Source organism: Piliocolobus tephrosceles, chromosome Y, assembly GCF_002776525.5.
Source record: "Piliocolobus tephrosceles isolate RC106 chromosome Y, ASM277652v3, whole genome shotgun sequence".
Classification (NCBI taxonomy): Eukaryota; Metazoa; Chordata; class Mammalia; order Primates; family Cercopithecidae; genus Piliocolobus; species Piliocolobus tephrosceles.
The window spans coordinates 1,630,258-1,650,095 of NC_045456.1; the positions used below are offsets into that span (position 1 = coordinate 1,630,258).

Sequence of the window (19,838 nt, forward strand, 5' to 3'; positions counted from 1 at the left end):
TCTATTGCTGACTTTATGCCATCACTGCCTAGTAACAAGTAGTTAAATGAAACACACACACACACACACACACACACACACACACACACACACACACGAGGCTGGGTGCGGTGGCTCACCCAGGTCAGGAATTTGAAAACAGCCTGGTCAGGAGTTTGAAATCACCTGAGGTCAGGAGTTTGAAAACAGCCTGGCCAACATGGTGAAACCTCGTCTCTACTAAAAAAATACAAAAAAATTAGCCGGGCTTGGTGGCATACACCTGTAATCCCAGCTACTCGGGACGCTGAGGCATGAGAATCGCTTGAACCAGGGAGGCAGAGGTTGCTGTGAGCCGAGATCACGCCACTGCACTCCAGCCTGGGCGACAGAGTGAGACTCCATCTCAAAAAAAAAAAAAAAAAAACACACATACACACACACACACACACACACACACAGAGACACACACATACATACTTATATACACACTCTTACTCTTTCAATTTTAATATTTAAAAAAAAATAGAGCAATTTGGGCATAAAAACAATCTGAGTTCTCAAAGTTTGTTGAAAAGATTCCCAGTTTTCCTTTTATTATCTTAAACTGGGTCAAGAAGGGTCTTCTCTCACTCCAGTTAAAGATATGTAAGACAGTTTAATATTTCTGTTGCCAGGCAGGTAAGGGCATAAACCCTCACCTCCTTTGAATAGGAATGTAAAGTGTTCAGGGTGGATGCCTGAGTCTGGGCTCACAGCTTCACTTTAAGCAGAGTTGCCTTAGCATTCTGTCTCGTGCTTCTTAAAATGTAGTTCAAATGGTGGACTTGCTAAGGACAGCCTTTCTTACTCAAGACAATGCTTTCATCAAAAAGGAATTTAGCTTTATGCATATATGAAATAAGGAGTGCCTCCCTTGAAAATAAAGAGTGAAGATGCAAAGTACTTGTTAGGAAAATAGTCCCCCAAAAGAGTCATACTAGTTATTGTCTGTAACTTTCAGTTCTATTTAAATCACTGAGTGGTGTATGGACAGCCAGCAACCCTAAAAGCAGAGGCTTCAGTATGAATGGGGGAAGAGTATATGTTTTTCTGTTCTGACCCAGAGTAAGACCAGAGATCTATTCCAGGTACAAAGGGCTCCAAGCCCTCACTCAGTGTTCTTCTTGGAGTTTCCCCAAAAGGCCGTTTAATCTTCAAAGAGTTTAAATCTAATACTGCATCTGGGAGAGGCGGGGTATGAAATAAGAGGCTAGAGATAATTGGTGGAGATGGTTTACAAGCACTTCCAGGGTGTGATCTTTCCAAGGTGGCTTTATTAATCTGAAGTGGTATAAATTCCTAGAATTTAGTTATGTGTACTGAATTCTACTCTAAATTGAACATGAATAACTTTTGGATCACTGGACACTTTGTATTGGTATATTTGACCATATCTTTCATTCCTACTTACAATGAAGGATAACAAAGTTACCTAGAAACATATAAAAAACCATCAATCCATAAAATGTCCATGGCCCCAGGGGCTAAGCCTGCCATCAAAATTAATCTAGTGTGTGTTTTTTTTTTTTTTTTTTTTTTTTTTTAAGGCTAGTCAAGTGAGGTAGTGGGAATAGAGAAGGAACAAAGAATTCTGTAACTGGTTGTGATCAATTAATTGTAACCACAACTGCATTTGGACCAGTCCTAGTATATATTTTAAGTGATATTTATAGACATTAATGTTCCTTTAAACTGGCTAAGTATACGTACTCCATTTTCGTAAGCTTAAATAGAGGCACAGATTTATCAGATATAGTAATCATGTAAAATAAACATGTATACTGAGACAAAATAGATATTGAAGAATTACTCCTGGGCTACACCAGCCCAGGGTCTAAAAAAAAAAAAAAAAAGAGAATTACTTCTGGATTGATTTTAGTATAGAAAGAGTAATATCTGCTTTAGGTATTTAAACAAATACCTCCAAAATGTAGCACATGATCCATAACAGTGAAATACTCAAACAGTTAATAAGAAGAGAGTTTCTGAGTATTTCAGGGAAAATTTTTATTTACAGTCTGTCTGATAGGAAAAGGATAAAACTCTAAACATCTGAAAATGCAGATATCCTAAGTAAAACAATCCTACAGAAGAGAACTTTATTTAACTAGTGTGTCACTTTGGTTTTTGTAATTCAATACACATTACATCAAATTTAGAGAAACCAAAAGAAAATGATAAAGGACTTAAGAAGTGGGAAATAATGGATCATTTCTTTAAAGAAGAACACATTGTGGATTACATAATCAATCTTCTGTCATCTTAAAAGCTTTGGAAGATGGTAAGAGGCTCCTGAGAATGGGGAAAATTTATAAATATTTCAACCTTAAATAATCAGACTGGTCCACTGAACAATCTTAACACCATTAAAACAGAGCACAACAGATACTGGATGCAATATGATGCCATAGGAAGTACCAAGCGCCACCTATGAAGTGTTTTTGCCAAACAAACAAACAAACAAAAAAAAGGATTCTGAATCTAATCAAGGCCGTGGACCTAATTAACAGTTTATAGAAAATTGGAAGACATCTGAACAAGTTAATGACATCATGAGGATAAGCTATAACCAGAAAAACCCAGAATATAGGAAATACAACAAAACAAATGACTCAGTTTCTTCAACAAAAAAATAACCTTTCAAAAACAGGTCAAGGGGAATTGTTACAAATTTAAAAAGTCTTAGAAGACCTCCTAACTAATTTAAATCAACTATAATGAAAAGAATTAGAAATAACTGAATACCAAGTAGATATCAGAAATTACTGTTATTTTGTTAGGAATTAAAACAGTATGATGGTCATGTTTAATGAGTCATCATCAGTTAAAGGCAGGCTGAAGATTATGGATGAAATGATAGGATGCCTGGGATGTACTTTAAAACACTTCCCCTAAAAGTAGACTGCTTAGATGAAAAAATGGGCAAAATGTTAATAATTGCTGAAGTTGGCAGAAAGATACATGTGGGCTTGTTTATACTATTCTCCGTTGTGTCTAAACATTTTTGATAATAAAAAAATTCTTACAAATGGATTATACATGGAAGAGTAAATTTTAAAACTTTAAAAAAAAATCAGTTCTTACTACTTTGCCTGCGTTGCACACAGTACTTTACTAAAACTATTCTTGATTATTAATCATATTTCCCTACACCAATAGATGTGGACAAGTATCAGGATGTTTTTTCACTTAAAGATATAGTCTGTGAGCATAATTTCTATTTTCTAACACCTTCAATTTTGTATAAACAATTTTGTGTAAAGAATTGGGAAGCTGATTTTGTACAAAGAATTGGGAAGCTGATTTTGTACAAAAAATTGGGAAGCTGATTTTTCAGAGCTAAAATAACTCAAAATAAGTTTGGCAGGATTCGAGAAGAAACTTGCTTCAGCTCTGTCATCTGCTGCACAGAGCAACATATCTGACTTCACAGGGTATTTTTGGAAGCCAAGATAACTTCCTTAGGATGCCTGCCACATAAAATACATAAAATAACTCTATCCCAGATAGATTCAGACATGCCAACATCCACACAGCTACCACTAGAACTGTTTAAGTATTAAGGGAATTCTTAAGAAGTAAGGGAATTTTTTCTAAATCCCAGATGGGGTTTTTTGTTTGCCAAGTTCCTTTTTATTTCTTTTAATCTTTCCTTATTGCATGTCTGTGTTGGGCTAACAATATATTAATACAGAATGTTTATGCTTTGATTTTTATATATTTAGTTAACTATCATTGTTTATCTGTTCTGACATAAGCTTATGCAAAGTAGAACTGGTTCTTATTCTTTATATTCCCTTTTTCAGTTATAAAAGTTTAAAGTACTATAATATATCTACACACTATAAAGATAATATTATATTGGGAGTATTTAATTATTGGAATTAGTTAATTGGTTATGATGGACCTTGAATGCTGATTTTTTTTTTTTTTTGAGACAGAGTCTCTTTCCATGTCCTGATTTTGGCTCACCACAACCTCCATCTCCTGGGTCCAAGCGATTCTCCTGCCTCAGACTCCCGAGCAGCTGAAATTACAGGAGCCTGTCACCATGCCCTGCTAATTTTTGTATTTTTAATAGAGATGGGGTTTCACCATGTTGGCCAGGCTGGTCATGAACTCCTGACCTCAGATGATCCGCCTGCCTCAGCCTCCCAAAGTGCTGGGATTACAGGCTTGAGCCACTGTGCCTGGCTATGATTTAATACAAGTGTTTTGAAAGCAGAAAATATTAGAGTCCTAAAAGTCAAATATGACATTATGAAAATAATTTAGTTATTATTTTCTAAAAATATTATTTAGTATTTAGTATTACTAAATTTAGTATTATTTTCTAAAAATAAAATAAAAAAGTTTAACAATATATAATAAAGGAAACATACATATTAGCATCCAACTTACCAAGAAAAATGTCTATTAGTTTGAACCTATTTACTTTACTGATTTGCTTTAAACAAATTAGAACAGAATAAATCTATAGACATGGTCTAAGGATTAGTGAATGGCAGGTACTGGTGCTTGAAGCATTATATTATATTGAGGAAAATACACACCTCTAACTGGGAAACTTAACTGTTGTAAAGTTGATGCACTTATACAGTAACCAATTTGGGGCTCATAGGCGATGGTATCTAAACATTCATTCCAATCTTGCACATTAGTAACAGGACAATCCTGTAGATGGGTGACAAGGTCTCCCACAAAAAGGCCTCTGGGTCCAATGGCAGGAGAGTCCTTGGGAAGAGGGTAAAACCAAATCAGATAATGCATGAAGACAAGCTATAATTAATCTGAGCAAATAATAAAGACACTGAGTTAATTAAGTAGAATATTTTGAATGCAGAAAATAATTCAGCTTTGAATTCAAGACATAGTCCTAGAAAATTAAAATAAAACCCAACAATTATAGTTGCTTTTCCCAAATTCTCCAAGATTTTGAATTTTTCACAAGTGAAAAAAAGCCGACTTGCTGACTGTTAAGACTAAAATGATAAATTTTTTCCCCAAACTGCCAATTAAAATTTTTTTTGGTGAACGTATCATCAGACTGTCTTGCCTTTCCTATATCCTTAACACATAAAACAATAAGACACGTCCTTACATATCCCAAATATACAGACAATACCATCAGTACAATGTATATGTAAGCCAACTGCTCACAAAGGTAATTTTCCTCTTTCTAATGTCTGAATAGATTTGATGCCATCATAGCAGTTATTGTCTAAGGGAGTGAAATACAGAGTTGAAGACGTTAACTTAAACTCCTATGAAATGTTGCAGCTGGACAGCCTAGGTTTCATCTTTCTTAGTACTTAGGAGGCGTAAAGACATTTGACTCAAAAGCAGATATAAAAATAAACAGTAAAGGTAAATGATGCATTTTACCAATAAACTACAGGTAGAGAATCTTGATACTATCTTCTTAAGTACAGCATCAGGACAAAAACAATTTTCATGAAACTTTAAAAAAACCAATGTGTTTCCCAACATTATTTGCTAGAATTGAAAGGATTACAGTAATTTCTTCAGAAGAAACCAAGCATTTTGTATATGAGGAGATCTTGAATAAAAGTTTCTGATTAGATGCTAAGTATTACATCACAACCTCTGATGAAAGAATGCCCTGAGTAATCCATTATTTACCTCAGCAACTTCAGTGATGAGCACCCCAACTCCAGTGTAGTAAAATGGCAAGAGAATTACTGGGAGGAGAACGAGAGCTAAAATACCCAAGAGTGCAAGGACAAAATTATGCCAGATACCTGGAAAGAGAGGAAAAAAAAGCAATAAGCTCAACCAGGGGCAGGAATGAAATAAGTAGGTGGACCTCACAACACTTGGGCATTCTGATAAATTAATAAAGTGATCAGAAGAAGCAATGAGGCAAAAATATCTACTTATTAGTAGAGCAGACAGATGTTCAATTATTAGTTACTTTCATTTCAGATACTGAAATCTAAAACGGGCATGTTAATACCACACTAGGAAGACCACATGCTAACATGATTTGATACTGATAGAACTAGTATCTTCCACTAACTATACTCTCTTTTCAGAAAATGTATATATCACTAATTTAAACATATTTGTGATCTTTGAAAGAAACCTCAAATACATTCAAATAAAAACATTCTTGCTAAACAGGGGTACAGAAACTCAAATGGTACTTGGAAAAAGGAGGTTGTTTTAAGAATTAAACTATTATGCAGAATAATATTGGTGGAACAAACTGAGCATGTGTTTTACATCACGTCACAGACTATAAAGCAACAAACCGTAAGAAAACTGTCGGCCAGACGCGGTGGTTCACGCCTGTAATCCCAGCACTTTGGGAGGCCGAGGCGGGCGGATCACGAGGTCAGGAGATCAAGATCAGCTTGGCCAACATGGCGAAACCCCGTCTCTACTAAAAATACAAAAAAATTAGCCAGGCATGGTGGCGTCCGTCTGTATTCTCAGTTACTCGGGAGGCTGAGGTTGGATAATTGCTTGAACCTGGGAAGTGGAGGCTACAGTGAGCTGAGATCATGCCACTGCGCTCCAGCCTGGGTGACAGAGTGGGACTCCGTCTCAAAAAAAAAAAAAAAAGAAAACTGTCTTTATTTATTTATTTTTTTTGTAAACCCTAAAATTGGCCGGGCGCGGTGGCTCACGCCTGTAATCCCAACACTTTGGGAGGCCGAGGCAGGTGGATCACGAGGTTAGGAGATCAGGACCATCCTGGCTAACACGGTGAAACCCCGTCTCTACTAAAAAAGTACAAAAAAATTAGCTGGGCGTGTTGGTGGGCGCCTGTAGTTCCAGCTACTCAGGAGGCTGAGGCAGGAGAATGGCGTGAACCCTGGAGGCGGAGCTTGCAGTGAGCCGAGATCGGGCCACTGCACTCCCGCCTGGGCGATAGAGCGAGACTCCATCTCAAAAATAAATAAATAAATAAATAAATAAATAAATAAATAAATAAATAAATAAAACCCCCTAAAATTTAGGTAGTCAAATTCACGAATCTTTTCCATTGTATATTCAACCTTTGCAGCTGTGCAAAGGAAGACTTTCTCACCCCTAACATTATGTAAGTAATCACTCCTTTTGTGGGGAAGGATGGTTTAAACAGTTTTATTTTTACATTTAAATCTCTTACCATTTGGAATTCATTTTTGTGTATGTGTGTGATTTTTATATTTAAATCTTTTACCATTTGTAATTTATTTTTGTGTATGGTGTGACTGACACATATAACTAATTTTATTCAAATGTTTAGCTAATAATTACTAAGCAGTGCATCCTTTCCCTACTAAATTAAATGCAACTTTTAATTTACACTACATTTTCATCTATTCTTTGGCTTGCTTCTGGATTTTCCATTCTTTTCCACTATTCCAGTGACAATAAAGCTGTTGCTGGTAGTAATATTTCAGTATTTAGTAAATAAATACTTTCAATTTGTTTATTTTGGTTATTCTCCCTTTATCCTTTCCAACAAGTTTGAGAATCATTTTGAGAACCACCAAATATTCTAATTAGGATTTTTTTCTTTTTCTTTTTTTTTTTTTTTTTTTGCTCTGTCTCTCACTCTGGAGTCTTGTGGCGAGATCACAGCTCACTGCAACCTCAGCCTCCTGGGTTCAAGCGATTCGCCTGCCTCAGCCTCCCGAGTAGCTGGGATTACAGGCGCCCACCACAGCACCCGGCTATTTTTTTTGCATTTTTAGTAGAGACAGGGTTTCGCCATATTGACCAGGCTGGTTTTGAACTCCTGACCTTAAGTGATCCACCCACCTCGGCCTCCCAAAGCTCTAGGATTACAGGTGTGAGCCACTACACCTGGCCCACATTAGGATTTATAATGTCACTACAATGACTGCAATAACTAGGGGTAAATCCACACTTTTACATTTCTGACATAGGAACATGACATCTCTGTTTACTGAAATCTTCTATATCTCTCAGTACAGATTTGTAGTTTATATAGGCCCTGCATACTTCTTTAAAAATGTTAGTTTTTAATTTTTTTATATGTCACATTACTTTCTGAATGAGATCTTTTCTTCCTATTATATGATCTGTTTCTTTCAGATACACAGGAACACTACATTTATTTTTGTATATTTACTTTGTAATCAACCAGCAAACTGAACTTTCCATTTAGGATGTCTTAGTCTTTATTCTCTTGGATTTTCCATTATTTGCTAATAATAATCATTTATCTCCTCCAACATTCATACCTCATCTTTTCCCTCCTGTTTGATCTTAGGGCAATGACTATAACTTCTAGAACACTTTTAAATAGTTGTGATGGAATGCCTTCTTTTGCTTTCTTCATCATTTTAATAAAAGAATAACCAAGCAACAGTAGGACTTAGATGGAATTGAGGACAAATTTTATTCTGGTTTATATACTAAGCAGTGAGACTGGGGCAACAGTAGAAAAATCAGAATATGGGTGACTCAGGGTTTAAAAATATCATGGGGCTGGGCACGGTGGCTCCTGCCTATAATTCCAGCATTTTGGGAAGCCGAGGTGGGCAGATTACTTGAGACCAGCCTGGGTGACACAGAGATACTCTGTCTCAAAAAAAAAAAAAAAAAAAAAAAATCATGGTTCAAAGGAGAAGAAAATCTATAGTTGTGATCAAGGCAGCAAGGTACACATAGACTTGAAGCTGGTGATTATTATTAAGCGGGGGCTAAGGATTACCCCAGTCAAGCCCTACTTATGCTTAGTGTGGTTTGCAAATAATAATAATAATAATAAAAAAAAACCAACTACCTTAATTCTCTAAACACACAGAAATGATTTACAGGTCACCAGATGACTGAATAGGTAAAATAACAACTTACTATTCCTTAATAACCCACAGTAGTTATAGCTGAAAGAATGTAAACTATCAATTTGGCAAGGCTTACACTGTGTTCTAAGTTTACATTCCAGCTTACTCTAATCACAGCATCATTTTTATAGTCACCAGTGTTTTTTACTTTGCCCTCAAATAAACTTACAACTGGTTTATACAAATAAGAACAGGGTTTTCAATATTTAAGAAGGATTTAAAAACATTTAAGTATGGAACCAGAATGGTCAAATTTTACTTCTACTATTTAAAGGAATTTTTAGCAACAAAGCATAGATAATTTTTTTTTAAGCAATCTACTCTTTACTTGGGACCAGATAGCAGGTATTGTTTAATCCCTCTTCTAAAAATTCTTCATACCATAATTCAAAATTAAAACACCTTCATTTACAATGTGCTCAGGAAGTATCTCATCTCATCTCTCTTTTTTCCCCCACCAAATTTCAGACAGATGTTTAGTGGCCTTTTCTTTTCAAAATCAGTATGCATTTCATTGTTATTTTTTTATTAAAAAAGAAAGAAAGAAAGAAAGAAAGAAAGAAAGAAAGAAAGAAAGAAAGAAAGAAAGAAAGAAAGAAAGAAAGAAAGAGCCCGGTGTGGTAGCTCTAGCTCATGCCTGTAATCCCAGCACTTTGGGAGACCAAGGTGGGTGGATCTCTTGAACCCAGGAGTTCGAGACCAGACTGGGCAACATGGCAAGACTCGCCTCCCTACAAAAAATACAAAATTAGCTGGGTGTGGTGGTATACGCCTGTGGTGTCAGCTACTTGGGAGACTGAGAAGCAGGATGATCACTTGAACCCAGGAGGTCGAGGCTACAGTGAGCCGTGATTATACCACTGCCCTCCAGCCTGGGTGACAGGGCGATATCATATCTCAGAAAAAAAAAAGAAAAAGAAAGAAAGAAAAAAAACCTATTACATATGCAACTTATTTTATTTTTGAGACAGGGTTCTCACTTTGTCATCCAGCTGGAGTGCAGTGGTGCAATCTCGGCTCACTGCAACCTCTGCTCCCCAGGCTCAAGCTGTCCTCCCACCTCAGCCTCCTGAATAGCTGGGACCACAGGCGTGCACCAATATGCTCGGCTAATTTTTTGTATTTTTAGTAGAGACAGAATCTTGCCATGTTGTCCAGGCTGGTCTGAAACTTCTGAGCTCAAGTGACCTGTCCACCTCAGCCTCCCAAAGTGTTGGGATTACAGGCTTGAGTCACTGCACCTGGCCTACCTATGCTACTCTTTAAAAGTAGCATTATAAAACTAGATTTATTGGGAGGCTGAGGTGGGTGGATCACCTGAGGTCAGGAGTTCGAGACCAGCCTGGCCAACGTGATGAAACCCCATCTCTACTAAAATATAAAAAGTTAGCTGGCTGTGGTGGCAGGTGCCTGTAATCCCAGCTACTTTGGAGGCTGAGGCGGGAGAATCGCTCAGCCTCCAAAGTAGTGAATCGCACTCCAGCCTGGGCATCAAGAGCAAAACTCCATCTCAAACAAACAAATAAAAACAAAAAATAAAACAAAACAAAAAACTAGATTTAAATGACACTCTGGACTTTTTACATGGAAGTGGGAAGACATTTTAGAAGCAATGAAGCTATATTCCTAAGTTTAAAACTAGGCAGAGGGTATACATGTATTTCTCTCTCACTCTAAATACATAATTTCTGTACATCCCTAAACTTTGGGGAACACACAGGTTTCCCATGTTGTCTTCCACTTTGATGGCTGCACCAAGGTGAGCTCACAGCTCAGCAAACATTTAGCAGGGAATAAGAAACTAAACTCTTCTTCTTACAGACAATTCCAGATCTTTGAATTTGTCCTGTCTTGAATTCAGGGCAAGATAAGCATCTCCTCCCCACCTCTAACCTTGCCCCCTTGCCTGGGAAAGATGGCAGGGCAAAGCTGTTCTGCTGTCTACTAGGCTGACAACTCACAACTGAGAATGAGAAGTTACTGGGCTAGGTGATGTTTGGGATAGGAGGACTAGTTAGTTCTATACCATTTAATAAGCTCTGAAAGAGGTGTGTGGATCCAATTATTGGTGGGGATATATAACCTTCTTTAGTCTTAGTTTTGGACATTAAGTGCCAATTTAAGGAAAAAGAAGTCTCAGTACATTTAAACCCTAATATGAAATTAATTTAAAAATGCTCAATTGGCTTTTAAAAAATTACTAAAAAATACATGCTGACTATAAAAATTCCAAACAATAGAGAAGTAATAGTCATCTTTCCCAAATACCATTTCCCAACCACCAGCCCCATGACTCAGAGTAAACATACTGTTATCATTTTCCATTACTCCAGATTTTCTCTGCCCACATCAGCATGTATATGAGTATACATGTGTAATAATTTTAATAATTTATTTAAGAGTACAAAGCAGTAAGTTTTCTAATAACTTTTTCAAGACAGTTTTATAGTTTTTAAATTTTTTTTTAATTTAATTTTTTTTTTTTTTTTTGAGACAGTCTCACTGTCGCCCAAGCTGCAGTGCAACGGCGAGATCTCGGCTCACTGAAACCTCCGCCTCCTGGGCTCAAGCAACACTCCTGCCTCAGTGTCCTAAGTAGCTGGGACTACAGGCGCGTGCCACCATGCTCGGCTAGTTTTTTAGTATGGGTTTTTTTTTGTTTTTTTTTTTCCCCTAGAGACAGGGGTTTCACCATTTTGCTCAGGCTGGTCTTGAACTCCTGAGCTCACTCAAGTCATCCTCCCGCCTCCACCTCCCAAAGTGCTGGGATTACAGGCGTGAGCCACCGCGCCCAGCGGGTTTTATATATATGTCTTTTGTTTTTGAGACAGAGTCTCGCTCTGTCGCCCAGGCTGGAGCGCAGTGGCGCAATCTCTGCTCACTGCAAGCTCCGCCTCCCGAGTTCACGCCATTCTCCTGCCTCAGCCTCCCGAGTAGCTGGGACTGCAGGTGTCCGCCACCATGCCTGGCTAATTTTTTTGTATTTTTAGTAGAGACGGGGGGTTTCGCCGTGTTAGCCAGGATGGTCTCCATCTCCTGACCTGGTGATCTGCCCGCCTCCGCCTTCCAAAGTGCTGGGACTACAGGCTCACGTGAGCCACTGCACCAGGCCTATATTTTTTAAACTCTTTTTTCCCCTTAGCATCTTATATCCCATCCTATAGCAGATATGGTTATATGAACCCAGTGGTTCCCTGAAGCCTGCTCCTACAAGCTTGCCAGAGCTGTGTACACTTCTCCCTAATTCCTCCTTCAGGAAGTGTAGGTTTACAGCTTGAAACTGACCATGGTGCGAGTATTTACACCACAGAAACCAGCAAATGCTACCATCAGAGCTCCCTACCTCAGCCCTGCAGAGCCAGATGTTAAACATTTACTTAACACGCCACTAGATAACCCCTGACCCCATACCTAGTCTTCCCTTTTCCTATTGCAGTTTTTCTTATGGGGCGGGGTATGGGTACTACTAGCACCAGGATGTGATGGAGACAACCCTGGCCTGTGGGCTGTAATGTAGCTATGATGGAGCTGGATTTAGGTCCACGACACAAGCTGCCTGCTGGGAACAGCAGAGCTAACAAGACAGAACCTGTGTCCCCAAATCACAGAGTTACCCGATCAACACTGAACTACTTATATTTGGAATGTTTTGAGAGTTTATGCCATTTATTTTTAGTTATTAGAGCAGAGAAATACCTAGCTAACACATGTTCCAAGTCATGTATTCACATTGTAAAATGCTCCTTTTTAAATTTTTAAGTGCTGTAAATTGTTAAATTGCAGAAATAGCCAGACAAAGTATGGTCTAGGAATTATCGGGTAAATGATCTTTTCTATTATATACAGACACATCATTTAAAACACCAATGGTATCAAATTATTATACTATATTTTGCTTTTTCGTGTCTCTTTAAAAAAAAAAAAACAAAAAAAAGACAGTCTAGCTCTATTGCCCAGGTTGGAATGCAGTGCTGTGATCACAGCTCATGGCAGCCTTGAACTCCTGAAGGGATCCTTCCACCTCAGCCTCCTAAAATTTGGGATTACAGATGTGAGCCATCACAACCTATTTGCTTTTTAATTTATATATTTTTGACATTTTTCCATATCTGTTCATACATATCAATCCCATTATATCTGCTACAGAGTAATCCATTTTTATGAACATATCAATTTATTTATAAGGTTTCCTACTATTAATCACTTAGGGTGTTTTAACCTTTTCATATAATACTGAAATATACAGCTTTGCTTACAATGTTAGGCGTCCAGTTAAGTATGCATCTACAAGGGTATGAAAAATTACCTAGAAATGGAAATGTTGGGTCAAAAAATATGAACATTAAAGTTGACCTCCAATGAGTTTGCATTATTGCATTAATTTATACTCTCATAACTGACATTTTTTCACTCTCTGAATGACACTGCATGCTATCATAATTTTACTCTTTGCCAGTCTTCTGGGTGAAAAATTAAAGCCCATTTTCTTGAGAGCCACTTATTTCTATTCATTGCCATTTTTTGATTGAGTTGTCTTATTAATTTACTAATTCATATATGCTATTAATCTATACATGGAGGAATTTGGTCCTTTGTAACAGGTATTATAATTTTATCCTCCCAGTTTGTTGTTTGGTGTGGTTTGTCATTTTGCCTGTATAGATACTTTAAATTTTTGTGTGATCAAATAGTTCCTTGTACTAAGGCTTTTCCACTTCAAGATTATAAAAGATATTCATGTGTGTTTTCTTGTACTGCTTTCATAGCTTCCTTAACAAAATTAAAATGAAACAAAACAAAAAAACCCAATCCTTTGATGCGCAGGAATTTACTCTGGGGAAACTAATTTAGGATACCACTATGAATTCCCCCAACCCCAGCCCAGTTGCTAGTCACAGAAACCAGACATGAACAAATGAATAAAAGCCCGGACACTCAGCAGCACTGATTCCTTGACTATCTGCCTAGTCTCTTATCTTGTCAGGCATGTAGCTAGTACCAGATCACCCTCTGATTCTGGATTTACCCATGCTGGTTAAATGGCAATGAGGGTGGTGGAGCACACACATTTCCTTCATCTAAACAACCTCTTGTCCATTAATGATTTGTTAATAAGTACTGTAAAACTCTGGAATCTTTGTTAAAAACGCTTACTTTTTCTACAGCAGGGTTTCTTAACAGGGACACTATTAGCATTTATTTTATTTTTTTTGAGACACAGTCTCACTCTGTCACCCAGGCTGGAGTGCAGTGGCATTCTCTCAACTCACTGTAACCTCCGCCTCCTGGGTTCAAGCGATTTTCCTGCCCCAGCCTCCCAAGTAGCTGGAATTACAGGGGTAATGCCAGCACCTCTGGCTAATTTTTGTATTTTTAGTAGCTGGGGGGTGGTTTCACTATGTTGGACAGGCTGGTCTTGAACTCCTGACCTTAAGTGATCCACCCGCCGCAGCCTCTCAAAGTGCTGGGATTACAGGCAGGAGCCCCATGCCCGCCCCCCCGCCCCCCCCTTTTTTTTTTTTGAGACAAGTTCTTACTCTGTCACCCAGGCTGGAGTGCAGTGGCCCAATCACAGCTCGCCACAGCCTCAACTTCCCCAGCTCGTGATCCTCCCATCTCAGCCTCCTGAGTAGCTAGGACCACAGGTGTGCACCCCACACTCAGCTAATTTTTGTATTTTTGGTAGAGACCGGGTTTTGCCATGTTGCCCAGGCTGATGTTCAACTCCTGAGCTCAAGCGATCCACCCACCTCGGCCTCCCAAAGTGTTGAGATTATAGGTGTGAGCCCTTGGTACCCAGCACTACTGGCATTTTGGCCAAATAATTATTTGTTTTGTGGGGCTGTCTGTGCATTGTAGGATGTTTACTGGCATTCCTAATCTCCCTCCACCCACCAGATGCCAGTAGCACCCTCCCCCTTTCCTTTAGTTCTATATTCTATATTGATACAAGCAAACTACTTTCTTCCTTCTTTAGAAGAGGTATTTTATTTTGCTTTTTCTATTACACAGGATGTACTTCTTAAGTGTTAAAATCAACATACACACAATATATTATTCTACAACTGAGCACTGCTTTAACTGAACAGGCAGAGAAATTACACTAAACAGCATCTGGTAGTATTTTGGGGAAAATAAAATGACTAAAATAGGTTTAAACTAGTACTATTAAATCACCTAATATCAATACTACATAACCTAATACAGCTAAAATGCAAGATGTGTTAACATCCAAGAATACAACCAAAATTAAAATAACACCGATATAACTTTTTTAAGCAGGAAAATACTTCGCGTATGCATATAATTGTTCACTCTTTTAAAGTAAATCTTTCCCAAAGTTATCAACCTCCAGAAAAACCATACATAGACTTATGCATATTCCTAAAAGTATAAACATGAACATTTTGAATTTTTTTACAATTAAAAAAAAACATAAACAATAAATGAACTTCCTATTTCTAAGAATGTGAAAAGTCCCATTTTAAACACAGTTTGTAAGAACCGTCTCTTGATGTGAAGTCTACGAAGTCTACAGCTAATTTTTGTATTTTTAGTAGCCGGAGGGTGGTTTCACCATGTTGGACAGGCTGGTCTTGAACTCCTGATCTTAAGTGATCTTAAGTGATCTTAATCCTGATCTTAACCTGCCTCAGTCTCTCAAAGTGCTGGGATTACAGGCAGGAGCCCCATGCCCAGTCCCCCTGCCACCCCCCGTTTTTTGAGACAAGGTCTTACTCTGTCACTCAGGCTGGAGTGCAGTGGCTCGATCACGGCTCACTGCAGCCTCAACTTCTCCAGCTCCAGTGATCCTCCCATCTCAGCCTCCTGAGTAGCTAGGACCACAGGTGTGGGCTCCACACTCAGCTCATTTTTGTATTTTTGGTAGAGACCGGGTTTTGCCATGTTGCCCAGGCTGATGTTCAACTCCTGAGCTCAAGCGATCCATTCACCTCGGCCTCCCAAAGTGTTGAGATTACAGGTGTGAGCCCCTGCACCAGGCACTATTGGCATTTTGGCCAAATAATTGTTTTTTGAGGCTGTCTGTGCATTGTAGGATGTTTAGTGGCATTCCTGATCTCCCTCCACCCACTAGATGCCAGTAGCACCCTCCCCCTTTTCTTTAGTTCTAGCTTCTGTATTGATATAGGCAAACTACTTTCTTCCTTCTTTAGAAAGAAGTTGCTTTTTCTATTACACAGAATGTACTTCTTAAGTGTTAAAGTCAACATACACACAATATATTCTACAACTGAGCACTGCTTTAACTGAACAGGCAGAGAAATTACACTAAACAGCATCTGGTAGTATTTTGGGGAAAATAAAATGACTAAAATAGGTTTAAACTAGTACTATTAAATCACCTAATATCAATACTACATAACCTAATATAGCTAAAATGCAAGATGTGTTAACATCCAAGAATACAACCAAAATTAAAACAAATAACATCGATATAACTTTTTTAAGCAGGAAAATACTTCGCGTATGCATGTAATTGTTCACTCTTTTAAAGTAAATCTTTCCCAAAGTTATCAACCTCCAGAAAAACCATACAGACTCATTAAGCATATTCCTAAAAGTATAAACATGAACATTTTGAATTTTTTACAAGTTTTTTAAAAGCATTGTAAACAATAAATGAACTTCCTATTTCTAAGAATGTGAAAAGTCCCATTTTAAACACAGTTTGTAAGAACCGTCTCTTGATGTGAAGTCTACGAACTTTTCTCCTGTTGGGACCAAACTTTACAAAAACACGGTTACAGAACAAGCTATGGCATCTTAGCATTATTATCTTACGTCAAGGTTTACTTTTAAAAAACTTTTAAATTGTACTTTTACTACTCTAACAAAACACGAACCTTAGATGTGTAGGATTCAGTTTTTTAAAACTCTTAGAAACAACATACAAAGCTTTGAGAGGCATATTTATTCCCTACCGCAGTCCTGGAAGATACTTCCCAAGTCTGAGAGGGGTCTTCTCCTTTTCACGGGCTGTTTTTGCTCTTCACATGCGTTAGGATGTGGGTTTTCAGGTTGGTTGACTGAGCGAACTTCCTATTGCAGATATCGAAGGGGCACGCGAAGGGCTTATCGCCGGTGTGGATGCGCAAGTGTGTGCGCAAATTGAAATCAAGGGAAAAGCGTTTCCCGCAGCCTTCGAATGTGCACTGGAAGGGCTTCTCGCCGGTGTGAACCAGGTGGTGTCGTCTCAGCTTTGAGCTCTCAATAAAAGCTTTGCCACATTCTGCACATACGTGGACTCTGGGCCCGTGGATGTGGAGATGTTTTCTCATGGCGGCGTGATCCTTGAACATCTTTCCGCAGCCACTATGAGAGCAAGGGACTGTTTTGGGAAGTTCTCCTTTGGACCTTTTGGGCTTCAGCTTAGTAAATTCTGCCAGCTGTTTAGGATCTGAGAGATCAACGCCTGGTAATCCCTCAGGAGGAAGTTTCTTCCCTTTCAAGTACTCGGAATAATCAGGTGGGTTTTCAGCCTGGCCTTCACCCACTGCCCCTTGCTCATTGTTATCGTTAGGGGACCACACAGTCACGGAAAACTCACCCTCGAGCGTTTTGATCTGCACTTGCTTCTGCTCCCACTTCCTGCTGCCCTCGTTGGAGCTGCTGCCCACCGGCGTGGCCTCAGTGCTGGTGGCACTCTTGCTGCTGGGCGTTTTGCTGGGCTTTTTGCTGCGCTTTCTGCTGCGGCTCTGGGTTGATGTCGATGCCGCCGAGGCTGACAGAGAGGCCAGGGTCAGCTGGAAGTGCTCGTCTTCAGTGCTATCTGGGATGGTCAACTGGTCCTCCAAGTCGTTGCCTAGCAGGTTGTCTGAGCCGTAGTAGCCCACCACTTCCTCTTGTGTCTGCACCATGAGCATTTCCTGGTCGTGGTCGCCATAGCCCGTGTTCATGAAAAGCGGCTGCAGCGCCATCAGAGGCGGATGGTTGTGGCCACCATAGATCCAACTGCCATTGACATCCTCGTACTGGATGCTTTCCATCGGAATGTCCACCATAGGAAGGGGCTCCACATTGATGTCCTGGAGCCCCACAATATCTGCCGGAATCTCCGGGTCTTGTGTAATGTAGAAATCTTCGTTGGAGGCCATGGCTGAGAGTTAGGTTAGCAGCAACAGGAAGACCGTGGGAAAAAGAACGCTGAGGGGAGTGAGGTGGTAGCTGCAGAGAAAGGCCGGAGCGCAGAGAAAGGCGAGAGCTGCAGAAAAAGGCGCGAGCTGCAGAGAAACGCGCGAGCTGCAGAGAACGGCGCGAGTCTGGGGAAGGCGCGAGCCTGAGGAAAGCACGAGCCTGAGGAAAGCACGAGCGGCTGAGGCGGAAGGCGCAGGTGCTTCTGGGATACCAGACACATGCGCCTAAGCAACTGGCGCGTCTGGCGGCCCGAAAAACACGTGCACGTGCCCACGTACACACGCACATGCCCACGTATTCACGTGCGCCGCCCTGCAGCCCCGCCCAGGTATTGTTTTTCGAATATTTCGTAAGCAGGCTCTTCACTGATTTTTTATGTATTTCATTTCAGTTGATTTTCATGTCTTCCCCTCCTTTCCATCCCATATAACAGTATCTGCCAAAAAAGCCTACTCCTTTTATGCTTTTCTTCTTATTTAATTGCACTAACACGACATTTAATATCAGTAATAGTTGATAGTAGAATTTGTCTTGTCCTTTAATAGGAGTGCTAAGTGTTGTGCTATTATGATGTATGCAGCTATTCCTACTTTTACTAAGGAGTTTTTATTTTTGGAGACGGAGTCTCGCTCTGTCGCCCAGGCTGGAGTGCAGTGGCGCGTGATCTCGGCTCACTGCAACCTCCGCCTCCTGAGTTCCAGCGATTCTCCTGTTTCAGTCTCCAGAGTAGCTGGGATTACAGTCGCCCGCCACCACACCCGGCTCTTTTTTTTTTTTTTTTTTTTTTTTTTTTATATTTTTAGTAGAGATGGGATTTCACTGTGTTAGCCAGAATGGTCTGGATGTCCTGACCTTGTGATCCACCTGCCTCAGCCTCCCAAAATGCTAGGATTACAGGCGTGAGCCACGGCTCCTGGCCAGGATTTTTTAAAGTATTAATGGATGTTGAATTTTGTTAAAGACTGTCTCAATATCTTCTGAGATGAATTTTTTTTTCCCTAATGGCAAATAATATTTATCACATTCAACCAGATTTCAACCACCAGTGTATTCTTGATAGGTCATGTGTCTGTAGGTTGTTTTGTGTTTCACCAGATGTTCTAATCAGTGTTGTATTTGGCTTTAAGAAAAAAATCTTAGTTTCCTTCTCTATGTGATCTGGAAAGTTTATACTAAATTTGAATTTAAAAGAAAAGTTTTTCATTCGAGGTATGAAAGAATTCCACATAGGGAAGGGCATTCTTGGCTAGACGCAATAATCCCACACCTGTAATCCCAGCACTTTGGGAGGCTGAGGCAGGAGGACAGTAGTTCGAGACCAGCCTGGCCAACATGGTGAAACCCGTCTCTACTAAAAATACAAAAATTAGCCGGGCGTGGTGGCTCGTACCTGTAATCCTAGCTACTCGGGAGGCTGAGGCAGGAGAATTGCTTCAATCTGGGAGGTGGAGGCTGCGGTGAGCCTAGATCACGCCACTGCACTCCAGCCAGGGCAACACAGTGAGACTCCATCTCAAAAGAAAGGGCATTCTTTATCAACTTTCTTAATTTCTCCCATTATAATTATTTGCCTGTTTAGATTTTTTTGATTGCCTCTTGGGTTAATTTCAGCTATTTTTATTTTCTTATATTTATACAGGTTTTTGAAATTTTTTGTGGAGATGAGCAAAGAACACTTATAATTGTTTTTATTTTCTCTGTTATCAATCGTCATTCCACAATCTGATTGCTAATTGTCTTTAGATGCTTTTTCTCATTGTTCGACCTTTTTTTTTTTTTAAGAGCTCTTGGATTTAACAGATCTAGTTTTGTTTTTTCTAATTTATTATTTTC

The 19,838-nt window shown here is 39.3% G+C and overlaps 1 protein-coding gene across 3 annotated transcripts in view; it reads right to left on the reverse strand.

The window, feature by feature from the left end:
- The window catches only part of MBTPS2 (membrane bound transcription factor peptidase, site 2), a 59,151-nt gene that overhangs the window by 23,528 nt on the left and 15,785 nt on the right, over positions 1-19,838 (reverse strand). For 2 of the 3 annotated variants that reach the window (XM_026451879.1, XM_026451880.1), the window contains exons 6-7: positions 5,665-5,783; positions 4,575-4,755 (exon numbers count right to left, since the gene is read on the reverse strand). In XM_026451879.1, the coding sequence (XP_026307664.1) occupies positions 4,575-4,755; positions 5,665-5,783 (300 nt within the window). Of the gene's footprint in view, positions 1-4,574; positions 4,756-5,664; positions 5,784-16,473; positions 17,968-19,838 lie in introns of those variants that run through there. The other variant, XM_023201318.2, reaches the window with a different exon arrangement.